We start from the raw sequence: 20,150 nt of genomic DNA on the forward strand, positions 1-20,150 counted from the left end.
AGTTGACAGTTTTGGCCAGAGTCAGAGCTAGAGTCGCTGAAATCGTTTCAGGACCTCAGACTTTTAAGTCAGAGTCAGCATTTTCTGGCTTTGAAATCATGCTCTTGTAGCTGGTAAGTTGAAATATATGAAGCTTTTTTTGGCCAGTCGTATACGGCACACGTGGAATTCATGGTTGACGATATAAAAAGAATATTTTCCCATAGGCTTATCATTACGACGTAATGACCTCTAACTGACCTCAGGCCAGTGACATAAAAATGAACTATATGTTATACAACTCGGTAAACTTAGCAGTTAGCACAGCCTGAAAAGTTTGAAGGAAATCAGTCTAAAACTGTGAGCTGGACTGGTGCATAAATAAAATGGAAATTTGACCATGACTTTGTACCGGTTTCGGGTTTCTCTCACCTGGTGACTGACCCAAGGTCACCCGGACCTGAAACTTTTTAGGTGATATGTAAAAAGGCTGCCCCATAGGCTGTGAGCCTGTGCGTCGTATCGACCCCCACCCCCTGCCAGGGCGAGGGTTAATAGCAGGAGATCTGTCCTTGTGAATCTTTCCATTCAAAAGGTTCGGACTAAATTTATACAAAATGAAAAATGCATGCATTTTTCATGCATTTTTCTCTCATATGCATATGAGACTTGAGAGGAAGGTTATTACCTCTTATTATTTTAGATTTTGTTGAAAAAATGCAATGTCTGGTGCCTCACTTGCGGATCCGGGGGGCGGGGGAATTTGCGGTAGATCCCTCCCCCCCCCCCCGCAACGCCATAAATTGAAATGGACCGAAATTTGCGATATTACGACCATAGAACGAAAACTAAACAGCTTTTATTTCTAAAGTTTGTTTAAACTGCATAGCAGCGCACTGCGTAAGGAGTCGAAATCCGATTTTCTTTGAATTTTGAGAAACGTTTTTTGACTTTGTGGTTTGCCCTTCTCCCCCTCCGCAGCGTCCAAGACCACCTCTCTGGATCCGCCAGTGCGGTGCCTCATAGTAGGTAAGATGTGCACCTGTGCAGTGTGCTTTCTACGATTTGGTACCGGGCTGGTACCGGGTCTGATTAGAAAACCGTCGGCTTTAATCTTTCCTAATTTCCGTACTTTTCTAAATAGTGTAGCTTGCTACCAAATAAGTTTGCTGTCAAAATATATGGATAATTTGGTAGAGCATTTTTCATCATCATCGTTTGAAAGGAATGAAAGTAATCGATTCATTCGTTTTTAGTACTTTTTCTAGCAGCACTATATGCTGGGCAGTCAAATGCTGCGCGATAGTTGCGGACGTGAACCATAACAAAGAAGTGTTCTTTTAGAGACGAGAAAGAAATCACGGTTTCCAAACGCTCGATGTCCAGCGTGGTGAAGAATGCTAGTGGTTGTTCCCTAAGCAGCAGCAAACGCTAAAATGAACACTTGCCTTGAAAGATTCCGTAGATTTCTATGTTGAACGTGTTGAAGAATGATATTGGTGTATGTTTAGGTTGCATTTAGGAACCATATTGCACGTTTATTTTTGAATCATAATGCCTATGCTCTCTTTAAAGTGGATGTAATTTTGAAGCTTTATTTTAAAGCTGTATTTGGTCTTGTACTTATTGAAGAAGACCTTGAAGAATATCAGGTACTTGATCATTTGATTTCATGACACACTTTACTTTGTTTTAGGTTATTGTTATAGGGGAAGGTGGGCATAGTTTGGACACCTTTTCTGTAGAGGCTATTTGCTCAGTAACTTTTCAGGTTTGGTGAACTGCAAATAGTGCCCCTGTTGGTCCCATGTGCATCCTTCACAGTGGCGTATCTAGGATTTCTCTCAGGGGGGATCCGCAGTCAAAAGGGCCCTTGACTGACTGGGTTGAAAGGGCCCTTAAGTGGCAAAAGGGCCCTTGAAGCCTGAGTTGAAAGGGCGTTAGCCCGCGCCCCGTATGGGGGGGGGGCGAAACGGCCCCCTGTCCTCTTCCGTAGCTATCTCCTAAATGACTGCAGATATCGCCACCAAACTTTCAGGACCTCTCCGGGCATCCATTTTACACATTGTGACCTTTTTCCAGAGGCTATGATAGGTTGGCCGCAAATACGTCAGAATGACGTCATGTTCTGCCATTTTCGACCCAAAAAATGTTTCGCAGGAAGAGCTATCAGGCCTACAGAGCTGTAGAAACATGAAAATGTTCCGATATAAAAAGTGTACAATTAACAGGCTTAGGTCAAATCTGAGCACAGTTTACAGAAAGAGCGTTAAAAGAGCTTTGTTTGTTTTGTTGGGTTGGACCCAGGCCCTTTCGGCTTTCGGTCTGACGAGACCATTTCAGGGCCGGAGGGATGATAGGAATTGAGGGAGACATTGGTCTGGGCGGGCACCTTGGTGACTCACTGGGGCTGAGCCTGTCCAACAGGACAGGCCGACCAGCCTCCCAAGTGCTCACTGCACCCGGTTACGAGCGTGCTTCCTTTGGAGCTGCAGTGCGCTCCAATGGGAGCCGCCCGCATGGAATAAATTTGCCCGTCCAGGTCCAGCCCGGATCAGGGGTTGCGGCATGGAGGAGAAGGATTTGAATGTCCTGAGGATGGAAACGGCGAAAGGGGTGTTAAAAGAGCTATTAACTACGCTTTTCCCCGGTACTGTAGCTCTATTCATTTCCAAATCATGCGGTGGTTTGTTGAAAATTGTCGAAATTGGACCTGAAGATTGGCGAAATTTAACCTCGGATGACCTCTGTGAACTGAATTTTGAACTGATCTAAAAAGCGACAGGCGTAATTTCGTCATTATTGTTTGCTTGCGTCCCTTCGAACACTGCCTTAGGCGTGTTGGTACGTGGCTCAGAAGCCGAGTTATAGATGCAGGGGTGCGGAGCCGGAGCTGGAGCCGGAGGAGCCGCCGGTGCCGGCAGGCGGCATATTTTGCCTGGAGCCGGAGCCGGAGCCGTGAAACAATATAGCCCGGAGCCCGAGCCGGAGCGGTAAAAAAGGCGGCGACTCCGGCTGTTTTTTTTTAAGAGGAAAACATTATTGACCTAGCTCGGTTTCACAGTACCTGCAAGGCAGTAAAATATGTGGTATTCAAAATAGCCTTGTTATGCAAATACAGAAACAACGTGAACCAATCCTTCATCTTTTCTTTTCCACCCGTATTTATTTGTATAAAGGATGAACTGAGTACTGGAGTCGAAGCCGGAGCCGGAGCCGGAGCCGAAGCCGATTTTTTTCTCCGGAGCCGGAGCCGTCTGAAACTTCCACGCCTCCGCATCCCTGGTTAGAAGGACCCTGGCCGGGGGGGGGGGGGTGGCGGGGGTGCCACCACATCGTTTTTTTGCGACAGCTCGGAACACGTCGGCAGGCAACAGAGAGCCAAAACTGGGCATAGCTACCTGACCTTTGATGCAAACCGGGCCTTGTGACGCCCGCATTTTCACGGAGGGCCTCTGGTCGTCTTAAGGACCCTCTGTTACCCTCAGAGGGACCCTCTGATGGCCTCTGAAGACCATCACTGGCCTCAAAGGGTCCTCTAGTGGCCTCCATGGACCTTCTGGGTACCTGAAAGGTCCCTCTGTTTTCTCTCCAGGGGCCCTTTTTACCTCAAAAGGTTCTCTTTTACTTCAAATGACCGTATGTTGGTCTAATACATGAGGCCCCTAGTGGCCTAAAATACTGCCCTCATATCATCTAAGGTGACCCCCTGTTTGCCTTAGAAAAGAGGTCCCTCCGGGTGCCTGAGAGGCCCTGTTCGTGTCCCAAAGGGTCCTTTGCTGGTCTCATAAGGCCCCTAGTTGACCTAAAAAGTCCTCTGATTGTCCAAGGGCCCTCTGGTCGCCTCAGAGGGCCAGCTTTTTCCTCAGAGTGCCTGATGACCTCATAGAGCCCATAGGGGCCTGACATAGCCTTCATATCACCTCAGAGGGCCCTCTGTTGTAAGGCTCAAGTGGCCTTCTCAGAGGGCTCCGACTGCCCTGTGACTGACAATTGTCCACTCTTATCCCTCTTTTGGGTGACCTTTTCCCCCTCTGACACCCAAGCCAAAATACGATTTTGGGACACTGACTCCGAAGGCCAGTTGATTTTCAGAGGGCCCTCTTTGAGGTGGATGTTAGGGCCCTCTGTTCGCCTCAGAGGGCCCTCTGGTGGATTTAGACTTCAGAGGACCCTATTTTGGCATCAGAGGGCGCCTCTCTGTGGCATCAGAGGGCCCTCGGAGGCCTCAAATGGCCCTATTACATCTCAGAGAGCTGTCTTTGACCTCAGAGGGATCTTTTTTACTTCTTTGTGGTGTCTGAGGGGGCCCTCTGGCCTTTGTTCGCTCAATGAGCCTTAAGGGGTCCTCCGATGACTTCCAAGGACCTTCTTTGATCTCAGAGGGCCTGATGACATCATAGGGCTCATGGTGGTCTGACATAGCCTCATATCACCTCAGAAGGCCCTCCAGTGGCCTCAGAGGGCACTTTGTGACCTTTGAAGGCCCTCCATTCGCCTTAGAGGGCCCTCTTTGATCTCTTTGATCTCTTCGATCTCAGAGGGCCCTTTGTTCACCTCAGAGGGCCCTTTGGTGACCTCCAGGGACCATCTTTGATCTAAGAGGGCCGTCTGGTGGCCTCATAGGGTACCTTGTGGCCTGACATTGACCCTCGTACCTCAGAGGGCCTTCTGTTCGTCTTAAGGGGCCCTCTACTGGTCTTAGAGGGCCCTTTGTGTGCCTGGGAGGCCCCCCTCAGTACCTGAGAGGGCCCTCTGTGTGTTTGAGAGGGCCCTCTGTGTGCCTGAAAGGGTCCTCTGTGTACCTGAGACGGCCCTCTGTTTGCCTGAAAGGGTCCTCTGTGTGCCTGAAAGGGCCCTCTGTGTACCTGAGAGGGCCCTCTGTTTGCCTGCGAGGGCCCTCTGTTTGCCTGCGAGGGCCCTCTGTGTGCCTGAGAGGGCCCTATGTGTGCCTGAGAGGCCCTCTGTGTGCCTGAGAGGGCCCTCTGTGTACCTGAGACGGCCCTCTGTTTTCCTGAAAGGACCCTCTGTGTGTCTCAGAGAACCCTCTGTGTGCCTGAGTGAGCCCTATGTGTGCCTGAGAGGGCCCTCTGTGAGCCTGAGAGGGCCCTCTGTGAGCCTGAGAGGGCCCTCTGTGTGCCTGAGAGGGCCCTCTGTAAGCCTGAGAGGACCCTCTGTGTGCCTGAAAGGGCCCTCTGTGTACCTGAGAGGGCCCTCTGTGTGCCTGAGAGGGCCCTCTGTGAGCCTGAGAGGGCCCTCTGTGTGCCTGAAAGGGCCCTCTGTTTACCTGAGAGGGCCCTCTGTTTGCCTGAGAGGGCCCTCTGTGTGTCTAAGAGGACCCTCTGTGTACCTGAGAGCGCCCTCTATGTGCCTGAAAGGGCCCTCTGTGTACCTGAGAGGGCCATCTGTTTGCCTGCGAGGGCCCTCTGTGTGCCTGAGAAGGCCCTATGTGTGCCTGAGAGGGCCCTCTGTGTGCCTGAGAGGACCCTCTGTGTGCCTGAGAGGGCCCTCTGTGAGCCTGAGAGAGACCTCTATGTACCTGAGAGGGCCCTCTGTGTGCCTGAGAGGGCCCTCTGTGTGCCTGAGAGGGCCCTATGTGTGCCTGAGAGGGCCCTCTGTGAGCCTGAGAGGGCCCTCTGTGTGCCTGAGAGGGCCCTCTGTGTACCTGAGAGGGCCCTCTGTGTGCCTGAGAGGGCCCTCTGTGTGCCTTGAAGGGCCCTCTGTGAGTCTCAGAGGACCGTCTGTGTGAGAGGGCCCTTTGTGTGTCTCAGAGGGCCTTTGTGTGCCTGAGAGGGGCCTCTGTGTGCCTGAGAGGGCCCTCTGTGTGCCTGAAAGGGCCCTCTGTGTACCTGAGAGGGCCCTCTGTATACTTCACAAGGTCCCTCATTGGCCTAAATGTGTCCTCTAATAATCCTCAAAAGAGTTCTACAATACTTTTTCTTTTAGCGAATAAAATGGGAAGTGGTCAAAAGGGCCCTTGAAGTCATTTCAATTTTTTCCGTGTTATAAAAAAAACTTATTCTAGGCTCCAGGGGGGATCCTAGGACCCCCAGGGTCCCCCCTTGGATACGCCACTGATCCTTCATAATTAGCAGGAAATAAAGGAGTTCAAGTTGGCTTGAAATGTGAAAGTTGAAGTAGGAGATGTGTAAATTTTGGGTCAGATGTCCAAAATACCCCACACATGAGGAATCCCCACAGTCTGTCTGAAGCTGCCCCATCATCTGCCTGACTTCAACCCACCCGTGGGTTGAAACCCAAAGAGTTTCGCGCTATGGGTGCAAAATGACCTTGTAGTCGGCGTGCCCTTAAGCCCAATAAACAAACAAACAGCCAAACAGTCGCAGTCTAAGAGGTACTGAATACTATGATCACATGTTTAATATTACATCGCCTTTTTCAAAAGGAAAACAATGCACCTTGTGTTCAAGCGCCCTTGGAACCTGACCGCTGTATGGCGCCAAGTGTTGGCCTACTGAGCGTGACAAAACACCCCGCTGCTGCTGCTGCTATCTTAAATTTTTACTTGCCTTGACTTGACTATCCTGCCGTCCGAAACATACCCACTCTCTCCTAGGGCATGCTGTCCTCTTTTTCATTGGATTTAGATTAAACTTATTTCAAGTTGGCTTCCATGTCATTCAATATGCTGAATATGTGTACTGCCTTTTACTGAAAAAGAGTTGATAAATGTATCATGGAAATTGGAATTCATAGTGTTTATTTTTGAACTTATATTACATTGGCTTATGCCTTCTTAAATCTACTGAATCGAATGGGTGAAAGATGCCTTTTGTATCCTGGGCTCAAAGATTTTGTGATAGGTAATTTATGAGCAGAAATACCAAAACCTAATCTAACGTGATGTATTAAACAGGTAGTTATAGCCACAAACTGCATAGGTAAATGTTGTGGTCTTGTGTCAAAGTTTCTTAAATCATCCTTTTGTACCAAAATTTCTTTGTCAACCCATATGCTGAATACATTCATCTGTGCCTTGGTTCTTTTAGTGGAAGTGCTTTAGCTCATTAACTGCAAGTGTGTTCTCACTTCTAGTTAGTTTATCTGATGTGGTAGGACAGCAGCCCTGGCCTGTCTTATTGAAAATTTCTGACCAATTGTGCAAGAGAATCTGGATAAGATGGAGCTGACCTTGATTGACTCATGAAATGATTTTTAGCATCCCGCAGAAGGCTTTTAGTCAGATCAGTGTGGGAACACTAGATAATCTAATGGGATGCCTATGTGGGATGCCTGACCACATCAGGGAGTGTGTCAGACTCATGCATGAATATATAAATCAAGTAGGTACCTACTTTACATTGTGTGCTGCATTCAATCAGAGTTAATTACAAATTGGTGTGATGTGAAGAGTGACATCTTTTTATGCCTACCTGGCTTTAAATCTAGGTATCCCATGTTTACAGATGTAAGCTCATATAGACAAAATGTCAGCTGAAGATTCAGATGAGTTCCCAGGCAGGCTGCTCCACCAGGTAAGCTTCTATGGATGTACCTACTCTGCCAAGCAGCTGGAAGCCTAATAGTCTGGTTGTGTCATTCTCTACATTGCTCTTGCCATTCTACTATTATTTAAGTTCCATAGTATTTTTTTTCATACTCATGAATTCATCTTATTCAGTTTTTATCATGCCTGTCAATAATTTAATATGCCCAACCAGTCCATCTTTGGCATCATTTCATTCACAGCGTGGCAAATCACCATACCAAAATGCTGGCTGGCGGCCACCAGCCAGCAGCGGCATCCCATGTATATGCACTCTAGCCTCGTTTCCTCCGCCACCTGTCCGCAGGCGGCGCTGTGGGACAATGCCGAGCTTCTGGAGGACCTCCTGGCCAGTGAGGAGATCGCGCACATTGGCTCCCGCGACTCGTGGGGCCGCACACCTCTGCACGCGGCCGCCACCACCTACAGCTCGCGGTGTCTCCGGGTGCTGCTTCAGTCGGGCGGTGAGCGGGCGATTCAGACCTTTTTAACCCTCGCCCGCACATGGGGGGGGGGGGGGGGGGTTGCCACCCCCCCAGGTAGTCTTTCTGCTCTGCACTCAACATTTTTAGAGATAGAAAGCTGATTTTTCGTATAGCTGCTCGTCTATCCTTTCTTGATGTTCGCTGAAAATTTCAAGTTTCTGTGATTTTTGGTTTCGGAGATATGACCTTGTTTTTCAGGTCATGTCATGACCCAAATGGCCAATTCTCAACATCTTGCGTTTGCCATGGGCCTTGTGAGGTTTTGGCACCCTGATTTCGGCCTTTTTTGCCAGTCTTACCTCCCACCTATCATGGAACATGTTGTTCGACAATGAGCAGGGGTCAAGGTCAGGGTCAAGGTCAACCTAGGTCATCTAAGATAATTGCGTTTTAGGCAAGCTGAATTTACTTTTTGTGAAGTTTTTTTATTGCATTTTTGGTAAAAGCTTCTCAGATCATGATTTCATGTAATATGGACCCTAAAACAATCGGTGCACACATCAGTATACACACAGACACACACAGACATACAAACACATATAATTGACCTTGACCTAACTTGACCTGAAATGACCTCAGCAGCAAAATTCTGGTCGGGTAGTGTGACAAAGAGGTTCTAGCTGGCTTGGCACCAGAAAACAGCATCGTCATCGGTATTTGATAAGCAGCGCACTTGATATCCAGCGGTGACCCAAAACAGCAACATTTTTTAGTTTGAACTGACCTGGAAGGTCAATGACTGACCTGAGAAGGTAAAACTGGGTATCATTGGATTCGTCTCTTCCCAAAGAATCTTTTTGGTCATTACCGCTAAGCTCTATCTCCAACAGGAACAAAATGGCGCGGGGGGGGGTGGCAACCCCCCCCCCCCATGTGCGTTCTAGGATGGGAAAATGGCATGTGCGGGCGAGGGTTAAGGGATATATAACTATATTCATCAGCATATCATAACATGACACGTTCGTGGTGACACTCGATGCTACGCTTCATCTCCCTGGACATGAAACGATCGTGGAGGGGCGATTCAGGCTGGAGGAATCCTCCAGCTTCCAGCCAGTGGCCACCCGGCGGCCATTGACTGGAGGGATGGGGCAGATTACATACCTACATATATGCCTAATAGAAACGAAATAAATTCTTCCGTGTTGACATTGTTCGACTATACTACGGACATTGTGTTGATGTTTGGGAAGTTTGTTTCTGTACTGCTCACGCGGTCTAACACACGGCCCTAAAGTAATCATTAATGGTTTCAACCCTCCGGTGCAGTCTGCATGTGGCACGTTCATGCATGTCCAGCCTGTCCAGTTGCCGCCGGTCGGTGGCCGGACGTATCGACCCGCTCCCGCCCCCGCCCCCGCCGCCCCCGCCGCCGCCGCCACCGCCCCCGCCACCGCCGCGACACAGTGTGCGCGGGCTATCGCCACACCTTCCCAACACAACGCAATATCGAGGTTATTGTCTGGCGAACCCCGCCCGTTCGATCGCAGATGTATGTTAGACGTGGTTCCGGCTTATTCATCATAATATGAATGGATGAGTGTTGTGTATGTACGTATAGCTATATGCCATATGATCTGTATCTCCTCAATCCCCTCTTACGGTTATTTTTTTTTTCAAACTGCTTTTGTTCGAGTTTTTAACAACAATAATTTTTGCTGGTTTTGAATGACAGTGTAATACGGGACCCGAATTAAACCAGCCAGGTCATTAGCCTGACGTGACCTAACTGACCTGTCACCTGTGACCTGACTGTCCTTCAGCGACCTGACGCTGCCGGACGTGACCTGACCTTGGGTTTCGTTTGTTCCAGCGGACCCGGATGTTCCCTGCGGACCACGGGGAGAGTACAGGGTGAGTGAGACGGAGAGAGAGATAAATCTGTAAGGCGGAGATAGCGAGCTAGACAGGAGAGACAGGAACCAGGGTGGTGATCGTGGGCTCAGTGAATCGGGTCCGGGAGTGGATGGGGGAATTATCCGGCCGGAATAATAACTTCCTTTCGTCATGTCGTCGGTGGTTGATTATCAAAGCTACAGAAGCGTGTCCCGGGCCCGTCTTCAGGTCGCCAGAGCCAAAGCCCTAAATGCCAGAGCAGTGTTTCCAGAACGAACTGATAAAAATCAGCGGCGTATTTTCAGCTGTGACATCGGCGGCATTTTATTACGTTACCGGTGTTTCTGCCGGGGCGCTGCTCTGCCCCCCCCCCCCCCGATTGGATCCCTACCGCCCCGAAATCAGCGAACGATGAACAGCGAACACCTGGGCCGCGGTTAGCGCCGATAAGCGATAAGCGTCTGCTGGCCTCACACCTCGGCGAGAGGACGTTTGAGGCTGTCTAGAATCAATATGCCCAGCCAAGCTTACCTGAATTATAATGCAATTGAATTTAGCAATTTAGCGTGTTCGGATGGTGCAATCGAATTCAGGGATTTACGAATTCGCTGGCTTTTGAATAGTACGTTTTATGAATATTTACTAAGTTCTAGCCTTATCGAAAAATAATTAATAGCTCAATTTTGTTTATAATGGAAATGAAGTTCCTTAATACCAAACCGAACCCGACTGTCACGGGGTGACAAGGCCGCGTTTTTCAGCAAGCATAGTCGGGTTCCATTGCTGACCCCTATATTCATTGCTGAGTCAGGCGAATGATTGACACCAATTTTGTCTGAGCTATTAAACCCCTAATTCATGAAGCCAGTACAATTATTTAACCCTGTATCAACTCATTGGGTCTTGATGCCATACGAATGTCCTGGCGGCGCTTAGAAGTTATTTGCTGGTCGCTGTTATAAGGTTGTGGACTGTGGTTGTAGCCGTGGTTGTAGCGGCCTGACTGCTGCGCTGTCCAGCTCGCAGAGAAAGGCGCGCTTCCAGTCGTGTTTATTGACACGAATCGAGTCTGGTCGTGTGGTCTAGCTGACGTCACCTAAAACCACAAACCACCAGTTTCTCCATTTACTACCACCTAGCGGTCGCTGACTGCAGGCCAGCCTCGGCCCGCCGCCGTCAGGTGTCAGTAGTGTGCCGTGTGTCCCGCAGACTGCGCTGCACCTCGCCGCCGAGCACGGGCACCTGGATAATGTGCGCCTGGTGCTGGAGAGCGGCGCCGACCTGCTGCTCAAAGACCACTGCGGCCTGACAGCCATGGACCTGGCCGAGCGGGGAGACCACACCGACTGTATGCAGCTGCTGCGAGAGACGGCAGGTCAGTCCCGTGGGACAGAGCCTGCGCGGGCGGGCGGGGGGGGGGGGGGGGAGGACCACACCGACTGTATGCAGCTGCTCCGCGAGACGGCAGGTCAGTCCCCTGTGGGACAGAGCCTGGGCGGACGGGGGGGGGGGGGACCACACCGACTGTATGCAGCTGCTCCGGGAGACGGCAGGTAAGTCCCGTGGGACAGAATCGGAGCCTGGGCGAACGGGGGAGGGAACCATACCTACTGTATGCAGCTGCTCCGGGAGACGGTAGGTCACTCCCAAACCCCACAGTCCAGCACCCCTCAGACCTCATACAGGTCAGTCTAACACCCCATAGTCACCAGTCACAGAGATACGAAGTTCTGTACAGCTCACACAGAGACCGACAGGTCGGTCCCACAGTCCACAGCTCACTGTTGGGACCGTCAGGTCAGTCCTACATGTCGAGGTCCCCTAAGAGACCAGCAGATTAACCCTTTGTACAGGACCAGGCGCAGTGGGCTGATCATATCGACTTTGTGAACCTTCTGTGCAAGATGGCGGATCAGCCTTATATATGAATATGTAACAGGTCACATACGGACCTCCCTGAGACTGAGGAGCAGCCCAGGATTGTCAGATGGTAGACAATGTTAACCTGGAACTCTAGACACGTAAGGACCGCTATGATAATGAAAATTCAGTACCACAGACCCCGGTTCCACACAAAGTTCGTAAAACGACAAATCCATTTGATTAGTCTGGTCACATTCAAAAGTCCCGAGACGACAGGTCACTTTTCACCATACCTGCACACAGGCCACTTAACATTTTTATGGAATAGGCTTGCGCATGTGTGTGTGTGTGTGGGGGGGAGTGGGGTGATGGGGAGACGTACAGTATCTATGGCAACCACGCACGATTATACTCTTGTATCAGCTCCGATCTTGCTCCAATTAAAACACCACATTGACTGGCGACAACCCCATCAGCAACCCATACCCCCAATGATGATATGACCTCCCTGAGTCTGCGGGGCGGGGCAGCCCATGCATGTCAGGTGGTAGACATGCTCACCCATGATATTACTCCCCTGGTGGTTGGAAGTTCGGAACTCCTGCTGACTGCGTAGATCGCAGTCGTTTCGTAGTCTACTTTTATTTCAGACGAGAACCCTTTGTCAGGAGGCCGGACTGCCGATTTGGGTAGCCTGCAGTCGACTGGCCGGGGATTTAGGAGATTAGTGGACCGCGGAGGTTGACAGATGTATATGACATGCACATGATGCTCCTTTTGAACTAGATTTATGAGATTCAGCAGCATCGATGCTTAAATACCACAACATTGCCTTTAATTAGGTTATGGGTGCACAATGGGCAAAACGGTAAATGGATTAGTGCGAGGAGGTCAGACATACAAGTTTGAGACTTCCACAATCTCATTTTTTTGTGGTATGCGCTGTTCGCTGCGTTTATGGAGAGATTTACTGAGCTCAAAGTCGCGAAGCAACAGCTCTGTCTGTTTGTGCAAGCCACGTAATCAGATTAAATGAATGGTATGTGTGACGACGGCATAGAAGCAATTCGTCATGTATCTGAGGCCTGTCACGCTGCCACGTTACTGTCAGATTTTAGCGTCAAGGATGTCATGTTACGAAATGCTTCCCCGGTTATTGACACTCATGTCAGACCTACATATTTGGTCTGAAATCCATAATGATTTATTGCGTATTGCTGCACTGAGGGCGAATCATCTCTCACTGAAATAGCCCGTTCAGCCTAAACAAAGTCTTTCTCCTTGTTCGATGCAAAGTTGCAAGCAAAATCCTTTATCGTGTCTTGCTTGCGGTCTCTGCAGTTTCGTGTCTATCTGGGACTTGTGGCTGTCATGCTCAATCTGCTGTATGCAGTGCCTGAATCGAATACCTCAGAACTCCCATTCGCACAGGCTCGCAGCGAGGGGCCATTCCTTTGCCGCACGGTCTATGTGCTGCTCGGTTAGACATTTCAGGTAGTGTTGGGTGAATACCTGTGGTCGGAGGCCGTGGCTGGTGAGGAAATCTTCTGTGGCTCCCTTTATTCAGTAATTGTGAATGGTGAGCGGTGACACTGGACCCGGCGACTTGTTCGTATCAGATGGTGGGAATGCCTTTAAAGCCGTTTGGAATCAAACAGCTGTTTTCGGCCTTGCCCTGATTGCAAAAAGATCATAGGTCAGACTGGCATCAGTTCCGGTAGATGTTTCCGTATGGATAACAAAGAGTTTTAAGGATGTCTCTAAGCGGTATGTCTGATTTTGTCACATGTTGCGTCATCTCCGTCTGGCACTTATCAAAATTATCGCTATCTCTTCCCATTCATATCTGTATATGCCTTCGATAAAAGCCCTGCTCTATCTAAGCGTCTGTCCTGTCCTGTTATTTGTTCATCCGATCTTTCGTGGTGCTCCCGGTGGATGTGTTTTCCGTGTTCAAAACCAGTGTTACGCGAGAGCTGCTGCCTGCCACCGCCATCCGCTCGAAGTGCAGCTATTTCACTCCTCGTGGACCGGCTATGGGTACAAGATTGAGCCGGTCTCGCTCCGGCAGGCGTCCCTGTAAGTAAGCGTCCTGTAAGCGACGTCCTTTATGGTCTCTGTAAGCGTTAGCGCCCTGTAAAATCCAATCTTTGTGCTGTGTATGTATCTGTGTTTTTTTTTTTTCAGTTTTAGTGCCTCATATTGATCAGCGTCAATGGTAAAACGATATTGCGATAGGTTAACCCTCGCCCGCACATGCCATTTTCCCATCCTAGAACGCACATGGGGGGGGGGGGGGGTTGCCACCCCCCGCGCCATTTCGTTCCTGTTGGAGATAGAGCTTAGCGGTAAAGACCAAAAAGATTCTTTGGGAAGAGACGAATCCAATGATACGCAGTTTTACCTTCTCAGGTCAGTCATTGACCTTCCAGGTCAGGTCAAACTAAAAAATGTTGCTGTTTTGGGGTCACCGTTTGATATCAAGTGCGCTGCTTATCATATACCGATGACGATGCCGTTTTCTGGTGCCAAGCCAGCTAGAACCTCTTTCTCACACTACCCGACCAGGTTTTTGCTGCTGAGGTCATTTCAGGTCAAGTTAGGTCAAGGTCAATTATATGTGTTTGTATGTCTGTGTGTGTCTGTGTGTATACTGATGTGTGCACCGATTGTTTATGTGTCCATATTACATGAAATCAGGATCTGAGAAGCTTTTACCAAAAATGCAGTCAAAAAACTTCACAAAAAGTAAATTCCGCTTGCCTAAAACGTAATTATCTTAGATGACCTAGGTTGACCTTGACCTTGACCTTGACATCTGTACATCGTCGAACAACATGTTCCATGATAGGTGGGAGGTAAGACTGGTAAAAAAGGCCGAAATCAAGGTGTCAAAAGCTCACAAGGCCCATAGCCAACGCAAGATGTCGAGAATTGGCCATTTGGGTCATGACATGACCTGAAAAACAAGGTCATATCTCCGAAACCAAAAGTCACAGAAACCTGAAATTTTCAGTGGACATCAAGAAAGGATAGAGGAGCAGCTATACGAAAAATCAGCCTTCTAGCGCTAAAAATGTTGAGTGCAGAGCAGAAAGACTACCTGGGGGGGGGGGGGGGGGTGGCAACCACCCCCCCTGTGCGGGCGAGGGTTAAATTGTAGCATTGGCGCTTGCATTGCCTTAGTGGTCGGCGGTCGCTGGTCGCGTATATGATTTAGGACAATCGTCCTTTGCAAGAGAAGCAGATCTCGTGATGTGTTCATGTAACATTTTCCATAGGCACTATGCATAGATCATTTCGTTCTTGTATCTTGTATTTCTTGTATTTTCATAAATCACCAACAGGCTTACGCCCAATGACAGGTGAAGTCACACGCACACGCATACATCAACATGCATAAATACCCCCCCCCCCCACACACACAAACCACTTCTTTGCATCCGACAGAGGCCGACTGTCACATAACGCACGCCAGTGTTGACGCATACGCCGATGCCTCTCGCTTGAGTCGCCCGATCGAGTCAAAGAAAATATCTGACCTAGGCGAGAACTCAAGAAACTGATTGACGCAGCGAGGGATGCGCACAAAAAGCCCTCCTGATATGGTGTTCACCCTGGCGAACGGCACATCAATTAATGGTGTGTTTCTGGTCGGCCTCGCGGATATATGGAGCTTAAAAGACCCAAGTAAATATGATGATGAGATGAAGCCTTTAAAAACCTTGCATAAAAACAGAACATCACACTTTGCGCGTCGTGCTCCTAAGTGTGGCACACGAAATGATGACAATAGGTCCGAGTACTTGAGCGACGAATTACAATTCGTGGTGCGACAAGCCAGCCACATCAAAAACTTGTGTTGCACCCTCTCCACACGAACGAGATGAGATTTGGCCACTCCGCCCCATATCACTGAACAGTACTCGACCACAGATCGAACATTGGCGTAATAAGCCGCCAACACGGCCTGCCTGTCCAGCTTACACTTGGGGGAAGCCGACTGGAACGTTCGAATGAGGAGCCCGAGCGCTCTATTAGCCCTTGTGACCACTGAATGCACGTGATCGGCGAAATCTAGCTTTTGATCAAGAATGATGCCTAAATCTCGGATCGATGTGACATTTTCCAAAATAGTGCCATTGATCGAATATGTCGAGTCAATGGGGCTACGTTTAAGTGTGATTTTAAATGACTTGCATTTGGAGGCATTTAGCTTCAATTTCCAGTCGGCCGCCCAGCGAGTCACTGCGTTCAAGTCACGCTGGAGCGTCTTAACATCATCATCGGACCTAACCTCGTGAAGCAACTTCAGATCGTCAGCAAACAGCAAACAGTTGGTGGAAATAACAGTTGGCAGGTCATTCACATAGAGAGAGAGAACAGCAACGGAGAGATGTGACCCCCTTCCGGTGTTCCAGACACAACCGGAACCCACTCGGACACTTTCCCGTTCAACACAACGCGTTGTTTGCGCCTCTCCAAGTAGGACCTCAACCACTGCAGAGCGTTGCCGTCAACGCCGTACATCCTTTCGAGCTTATGCAGTAGCTCGTTGATCTCGATCGTTGATTTCGATCAAGATCATTTCGTTAGATCATTTCGTTGTTGAGGTTGTTACCTTCATGTCATGCATCGACGTGCGCTCATTGAAAGATGTGACGTCAGTAACTGCTGTTCAACTGGTCTCTTATATAAGCTGCGTTTGACTTCATATCTAGCAATAAATGATGCATGCCACTGTTAATCACAGAGGATGCCTACTGCTACTTGTTCAGGATAAACGCCATTCCCTGAAGCTAACCATTTCATTTAATTTCAATTCCATTCTTGAGCATTGCTGAGCGATGAGCAATGACACAAGTCTTAATTCAGCGGCGCCGCTGCAAACATTATGTAATACGTGTACTCCAATTTCAAAAACTTGTATCCTACAGCCATGCTACAGCTATGCCTCTTTATGATTACATTGGTGATGTGGGACCTTGGAGACTATCTGCGTTACTCTTATTTCTATGCACGCAGTATTCCTCTGCGTGTTTCATCCCACTTTCCACGAGTTTGTTCGACTTCAGTCATCCTACCCGTTACAAGCCGGCATTTCAGCATTATTTCTATGCATGTCTGGCCGCCATTCGGCGCCTCACCGGGTGAGATCCGGTGTCCGGCCTTCGCTGGGCGGTGTGCCGCCCTGACCTTGACGGGAGAGGAGGCCATCTCCCGACCACCCCGGGGTCGAGTTCCAGTGGCCGGCGCCTGACCGCCAAACAGCCGTGCCGATCGCTCTTAGCTTCCAGATTTGGAAATAACTCGACAGGTATTGCAACGTGATGAAATGCGGCTGTTTTGGGTGGCGAGGACAGATCAACATAACTCTGAAGATCAACATTTCTCCTACTTATTCCATCGCCGGCGTCGACTAAGTTCGCATTTCGCATGCGAAGAACGCCGTGCATTTCTCATGTTTTTGTTGAGGTTAAACGAAGAGACGTTTTGTCGGGATGTCTACGCTTGTGGTTGCAGTTCTCTGGCCGTTTTTATCCGTCCTTTCCCGGCCCGGCGGTCCGTCAAGCGATCAGCCGATTGGGTCCATTAGATAGGACCGGTATGGGCGGAACTGACACACGGTGCTCGTCTGGGTCTGGTAAGGGTCAGTGACCCTCACAGCGGCGGCTACTGTTCATGGCCTGACGCACGCACTGTAGAAGGCACTAAGCGCCGAGCAGTGTGCACTCAACTGTGCACTGTGCAGGTCTCCAGGCTCCCGTGATCTTCCCCTAGCAATCGATCGCTGTCTTTTCAGTTTCCAGCACTCGCCCAACATGTTGCAGATGGGCGATTAGCGTAAGAATATTGCGCTGTTTCCTGCGTGTATCGTTTCCAACTTTGGTGTTTTTTCTTTGTCCAAGCTTTAAAATATTTCAGGGTATGGTGGCAAATATATATAATAAAAACATGGCATAATTTATCCATCATGCAAGATTCCAGTTGAATGAGTATAATTATCTCGCTGTTTTGCAGCATGAAGTTACGGCTCAATCTCACCAGCATCGCCGGAAGCTACTCTACAAGGTTATATGGTCCGTTCGTAAACTCTCCCCACCTCCACTAATTCTGGCCGTACTAAAGTGGACCTCTAAAACCCCTCGTGTGGTTCACCGAGCGGCCACCAGGCGTGAAACTGTCGCTGGTGTCGCGCCGGTGCGTTGTGCGGTGGGAAGTCAGGTAGTCGCGTTCTCAGCTCGGTGGTGACTCGCAGGTGATAGTCGGCCGCCGACAGTGGCGAGAGGAGGGCTGTGTGACGACCGTACGTGATGCTGTGACTCGGCGTGACGGGTGTTGTGACGGTGGGGTGAATTGAACGAGGCTGTGTGGACAGGTCTGAGGCCTGCTCCTTATTTGGCCTGTCAGCGCGAAGGACAGGCAGGTGCGAATCCGTGTCCGGTGGGGGGCTGGTGCGACCGGGTGGCCAGTAACCGTGGACCAAAAGCGGCACGTGCGAAGTGCCCCGTGGTGTGAGAGAATTATTGCTGGAGAGTGGTACCGTTCCGTGTGAATTACCACACGGCGTATGAGTTGTGGGGCGGACAGCTCCAGTGAGCCAGTGTGACGTCCCTCCCGCCTCTGCACGCGCGGCGCCCCGTTCGGTGGCGGTACCGCAGCCGTGCGCTCTCCGCCGGTCGCTGAGGACCCGGAACCCCCCTCTGAGTGCCGCCATGGTGGTGTCGTCGTTTGGGGAGATGGTGCAGGGACTGCGCCGCTCAGGCAGTCTGCGCTACTCGGTCCGACGCCGGCCGTCGCCCGTTCAGCCCGTCTGCCTCGGTGAGACTCAGCGCGTGAAACGAGCCCGGGGTCCGTCTCGGAAAGTGTTTTATGTTTTAGACAGCGCTGAATCGACTTGTATTGATATTTGATACGTTCTTATGCCTCTTTCAGTTGTTCTTTGCTCTTTTATGTTCAGATTCTTATGACTTGTAAGCCACTAAAGGTCGAACATTTAATTTTGGAAAAGCATCCCACGATTGGTATTACTTACCTAGGTACAGGTCTCGCGAGATTAAGCGGTAGGTTTTGCACTTTTACATTTCCGGTTATATCTCAGAAACTAATCGATCTACGATGAAGCCATTTTACACGATCATGGCCGGCTTGTTACCCAACAAGTCGATCGCATCTTCAACACTTAAAAGCTTAAGACGACGAAGATATAGCCTGAAGTACACTAAATTTTCTAGGTGCAAAACCTACCGCTAAAACCCGCGAGACCTGTACCTTCAAAAATACCAGTTCCTTTTTGAATTTGACCTCCCCTGTCAGACTTTCATGTGAGACGGCATAACGCCAGCATCAGCCTGACGGCTGTCTTCCGTTCGTACCTCGTGCTCAGTCGTCTGCGAACACCGGTTGATTGCTGAACAGAACAATAAGAAAAGGCATTGATGTTTCGGTTTTTATGTTATATAATATGTGATCAGCCAGATATTATCCGTCTCGAAGCCAGGCTTATGGTGAGCTAGTCTCAGGCCTTTGTGTTGAGTTTTGGTGGTGTTACACAATGTTTCATCTATCATTGAGGCATACTACCTATCTCCTTTTCCTTTTTAGCCCAAACACTGGACAGGCCGATGACGTTCTCCTGTAGCCTACCACAGACGGTCTAGCTACAGCCTCTCTAGTCGATAGACGACCTGGGGTATACCTGCATCGAATCAACTGAGTTCGGTCTCGGGCGGCCGCTGGTTCCACCGTAGCGATCGGTGTGAACGTGTGAACGCCACCCCACCTCGGTCGGGTCGTGGGAGGGTCATGACCGCGCCACGGAAGAACTGATAGCTGCGTCACGGTAACGGTGACGTCACGAAAGGAAAGACGATTACACGACGCCCAGTGAACACTGAATACATGGGCATAAATACACACTACACAATGCACACACATGCGTGCTTATTATACATGTACCCTTTCTACATGCATACTCGTATACACAAATATAGCTTGCTGAGATACACCACGCACACAAACAAGCTGACAAGCTGTTTTCAAGGACACCGGGTAGCACACAAAGGCGCCCGCGTGCCCAAACAGTCGCTATTTGGCTGGGATCGGTCTCTGAGGTGTTGGGCCTTGCCTCAGCATTCATCCCGTTAGCTTTGTTCGCTGGTTTTGTTGCTCACCTTCTGACGCTGTGCATTGTTCAATGTTCATTAGCATCACTTGGCTGACAGAGGAACACGGCAAAAAGCAAACATTGAGGTGTGAACAATGATACGATGGATCCAATCTTCTGTCTATCACTTTCATACAACTATCGAATATCGATTCTTCCCAATCATGCCTGTTCGTTTCCCTATGGTCGTTAGTCGTTTGTCAGAGGCCAATCGGCGTATTTTAGGCAGGAGCCATGTTTCTTCCCGTCGGAGGGGCATGGTTGGTCTGTCTCCTCGTCATAGGTGGGGACGCCTGGCTGATTGGTCCGTCTT

At 49.6% G+C, this 20,150-nt stretch overlaps 2 protein-coding genes across 2 annotated transcripts in view; both read left to right on the top strand.

The window, feature by feature from the left end:
* Positions 1-1,518: 1,518 nt before the first annotated feature.
* LOC122387201 (ankyrin repeat and SOCS box protein 12-like) lies at positions 1,519-11,178 on the top strand (the record flags this gene model as incomplete). The annotated part of the gene is made up of 5 exons (XM_043377141.1): positions 1,519-1,631; positions 7,407-7,475; positions 7,794-7,950; positions 9,785-9,825; positions 11,017-11,178. Coding segments are annotated over exons 2-5 (408 nt in total), but the record flags the coding sequence as incomplete, so codon positions are not given.
* A 58-nt stretch (positions 11,179-11,236) lies between these two features.
* Positions 11,237-20,150, top strand: part of LOC122387188 (leucine-rich repeat serine/threonine-protein kinase 1-like) — a 105,321-nt gene continuing 96,407 nt past the window's right edge. Inside the window, exon 1 of the mRNA XM_043377118.1 lies at positions 11,237-11,275. Coding sequence (XP_043233053.1) covers positions 11,251-11,275 — 25 coding nt within the window. The 5' untranslated portion in view covers positions 11,237-11,250. The remainder of the gene's footprint in view (positions 11,276-20,150) is intronic.

The sequence above is a fragment of the Amphibalanus amphitrite genome, unplaced genomic scaffold (assembly GCF_019059575.1).
Source record: "Amphibalanus amphitrite isolate SeventyFive unplaced genomic scaffold, NRLGWU_Aamphi_draft 000276F_arrow, whole genome shotgun sequence".
NCBI lineage: Eukaryota > Metazoa > Arthropoda > Thecostraca > Balanomorpha > Balanidae > Amphibalanus > Amphibalanus amphitrite.